The sequence below is a fragment of the Siniperca chuatsi genome, linkage group LG21 (assembly GCF_020085105.1).
Source record: "Siniperca chuatsi isolate FFG_IHB_CAS linkage group LG21, ASM2008510v1, whole genome shotgun sequence".
NCBI classification, from domain to species: Eukaryota; Metazoa; Chordata; class Actinopteri; order Centrarchiformes; family Sinipercidae; genus Siniperca; species Siniperca chuatsi.
Genome location: NC_058062.1, coordinates 17,741,228 through 17,744,364, shown reverse-complemented (window position 1 = coordinate 17,744,364; position 3,137 = coordinate 17,741,228). Strand labels below are relative to the sequence as shown.

Here is a 3,137-nt window from a genome sequence, read left to right as displayed (position 1 = left end):
GGGGACTTTCAGCGAAATGCCTCCAGGTTTTTACGCAGAATTTCTTCTCATGTCTAAGTTTGAGATCAATCTGCTTTAATGGGCGAAACCATTTACATTTTTGTAAAATAATGATATTAACTTATAGTTCAGGAGCAGCCTACAAAAAGTTAAATAACCCTTTTTTGACGTATGCCTACTGTAGGCTAGAAACCAACCTCTGTCTTCACTTTGTTCCTATTTATTGTTACAACTTAACATTTACCGTCTTCTTCTGATTTCCTGCTCATAAGGATGTTTTCACTGAATGGATCACTAATGTCCGCGTCGACTTGGCACCGATGCGCTGATGATGAGAGGCTGGTATAGGCCTTCATGGTACCCTTTGCCTCGTTTTCATTGGTCAGGATCCTCTTCCTCGTGCCTCAACGTGACATCACATCCACCCGACCCACAGGAAAGCAACAGAGATTACAGATGATGCTGGACATCTCAGAGGACGCACACACGTTTACGCTTTACGCGCAATCGCTCGCTGACCGCTCTTTTGCGCGTATAGGCAACCGAGATAAAGGATATCAGCGCTGATGCGTTGCGGTTTGGAGAGTCTGCCTTTTGAAAAGTAGGAGGAGGATTGTGTTCGGATTTTCACTTCACTTTTTTTTTGTGAATGGAGATGAGTCGTGCGTAAAAATCTGTGCGTCGCATTTCAGAGAAGAGCTGTCACTCTCCCACCTGTTGGCAGGTGGTGTTGGCTTTACCCGCGGACATCTACTATGACATTGGGTTTGGAAATCATGGAGGATATTGTTATCGACGTAGTAGGGGAAGGACTCAAATACAGCGGAGAGGAGCAGCTCTTACCTTTGGATGAGTCGCGGAGCGAGCAGGACCGCAGCACCGAGACTCCCAGCAGCCAGAGTAAAGAGCGGGACACCGACAGCCCTGCACCGGCGTGTCCTTCTCCTGGTAAACCCAAAGGTCCCACGTCGGTGAAGCCTCCATACTCTTACATCGCTCTGATAACGATGGCCATACTGCAGAGTCCAAAGAAACGGCTCACCCTCAGCGAGATCTGTGACTTTATCAGCCACCGCTTCCCTTACTACCGGGAGAAATTCCCCGCCTGGCAGAACTCTATCAGACACAATCTCTCGCTTAATGACTGCTTTGTAAAGATGCCCAGAGAGCCCGGGAACCCCGGGAAGGGCAACTACTGGACGCTGGATCCCAACTCCTCGGACATGTTTGAGAACGGGAGTTTTCTGCGGCGGAGGAAGCGCTTCAAGCGGCAGCATTTTCGCTTCGATCCACTCAAGGAGCAGCACCTGGAGCCCAGCGGGCTGCACGGCTTCCCGCACAGCTCCTACGGGCTCGGCACGGCGGCTCTGCAGCTGCCCGGTCTGGAGATTTACCCCTACCTCCATCACCATGCGCCCTCTCCGTGCGGGCCCGCCACCATCCCACCTGTCAGCAGCATCCTGCCGGCGCTCTCCAGCTTCTTCTCCCGCAGCGCCCTCACAGCCAAGGCTTTCCTCCAGTCGCAGCCCGGCATCGAAGCCTTCTCCCCGGCCCAATGTACTGCTTACTCCTCTCCTCTGACCTCCAGCGTTGCCTACGCGTCCCCTGCGCTCTTCCACCCCGTGGCGTCTCCGCACTTCCTCAGTTTACACCAGGAGTATCAGAAATTACAGACGCAGCGGGGCGCCGTGGACCTGGCCAAACACATCCACACTGCTAACAATGAATAATCAGTGATCCGGACTTTGAGCTCGTGTTTTCTCAGGTAACAGAGACATTTTAAGCAGAAGCTCACAATTTCTCCAGCTTCGGAAATGTGCTGAATCTGCTTTCAAAGAATGTTGTAGATATGTTAAAAACTCTCCCTCCTTCTCACCTTTATGGCAAAAAAAAAAAAAAAACAACAACAACAAAAAAAAAACTTTTAGCTGACGCTTTTAAAAATTTTTGATCATGAATTATCCTCTTTTGTTGAAATATTTAAATGACGAGTTTCCTATACTTTTTTCCCCCGGAAAGAAATAAAAGTGAATATTTAAACCTTGCGTTCAGTTGTATTTTGTACAGATCCATGTGGTAATGTGAAGCTATTTATTTAGTTTATGGATGATCTTTCAGTTTAAAGCCACAGACACTCTTTGTTTTTATGTCATATGTTACTGGCCTTTAATTCCACTTTCTGGGTTTTGACTATTTGTGCGCTGATTTAATATATTCATTTAATATAGGCCTATAGGCTATATTAATTCGTAATAATGACAATAAAGCAAAACGACCTTTACTCAGATGGTAAAAAGTGTTGGATTGCTTCAAAAAAGCCAAAGGAACTGATTAAAAAAAACAATGGTGAAGAATCATTTGACGACTAAAATGATCTGTTAGGCCTGAATGACTGTAAACATGTGCTGCACTGCTGCACAAAATAATCGATCAAATAAAATGAAAAACAAAGATTACACGCGTGAAAAATACACGTTTGTAGTTCTAGTCTAGACAGTGGTTTGAGCTAATATCAACGACTGAGATGCTCTGTGAGTTACTGAATATACCGAAACAATAAAAGCTTGTAAAGTAACAAATATTTCATGCTTTAAAAAAATGACGGGAAAAGCAACATTATGCACCATGTTGGATAAGTGTTGGACAGACCCCAGTGTCAAGGTCCCTTATGTTAACGCACAGGCCTGTGTGTGTGTCTCTCTGTGTGTGTGTGTGTGTGTGTGTGTCGTGTTCATGGATATATAACGCTGGAAATATACATGTCTATAATTGCCTTATTTCTCAGGGCCACACACACACACATACACACACACACACGTTTCCGCGAGAAAATCTGTACAACACATTTTCATGTCAAATAAATTCTCATCTGTTCATTATAAAGCCGCTTTCTGCTCGTTTACCTCCCAAATGTTCCCACAAAGGGGCCTTGTAGTATATCACTAATTATTTTTATCAGGCTAGTATTAATTGATATTATTATTATTATTATTATAGAGGAAAAAATGTTGGTTGACTTAAAAAAAAATGTTTGTCGTTTTATTTAGGCAAATTAAAAAATATCCTAAAAGTCCTATTTGAGCAATAAATTCTGATTTTTAAAGAGGCAACTTTAAAAGATTGTATAACTAACTGGT

General features: G+C 44.1%; 1 protein-coding gene across 1 annotated transcript; it reads left to right on the top strand.

The window, feature by feature from the left end:
- The first annotated feature begins 435 nt into the window (after positions 1 to 435).
- On the top strand, positions 436 to 2,040 carry foxd7 (forkhead box D7). Its single transcript, XM_044182436.1, has one exon. It carries the CDS (start codon positions 756 to 758, stop codon positions 1,728 to 1,730), a length of 975 nt encoding a protein of 324 aa, XP_044038371.1. The 5' UTR covers positions 436 to 755; the 3' UTR covers positions 1,731 to 2,040.
- The last annotated feature ends 1,097 nt before the right edge of the window (positions 2,041 to 3,137 follow it).

What these genes read in the sequence shown, in the direction of transcription:
- foxd7 (XM_044182436.1), top strand. Translation starts at nt 756, where the DNA reads ATGACATTGGGTTTGGAAATCATGGAGGATATTGTTATCGACGTAGTA.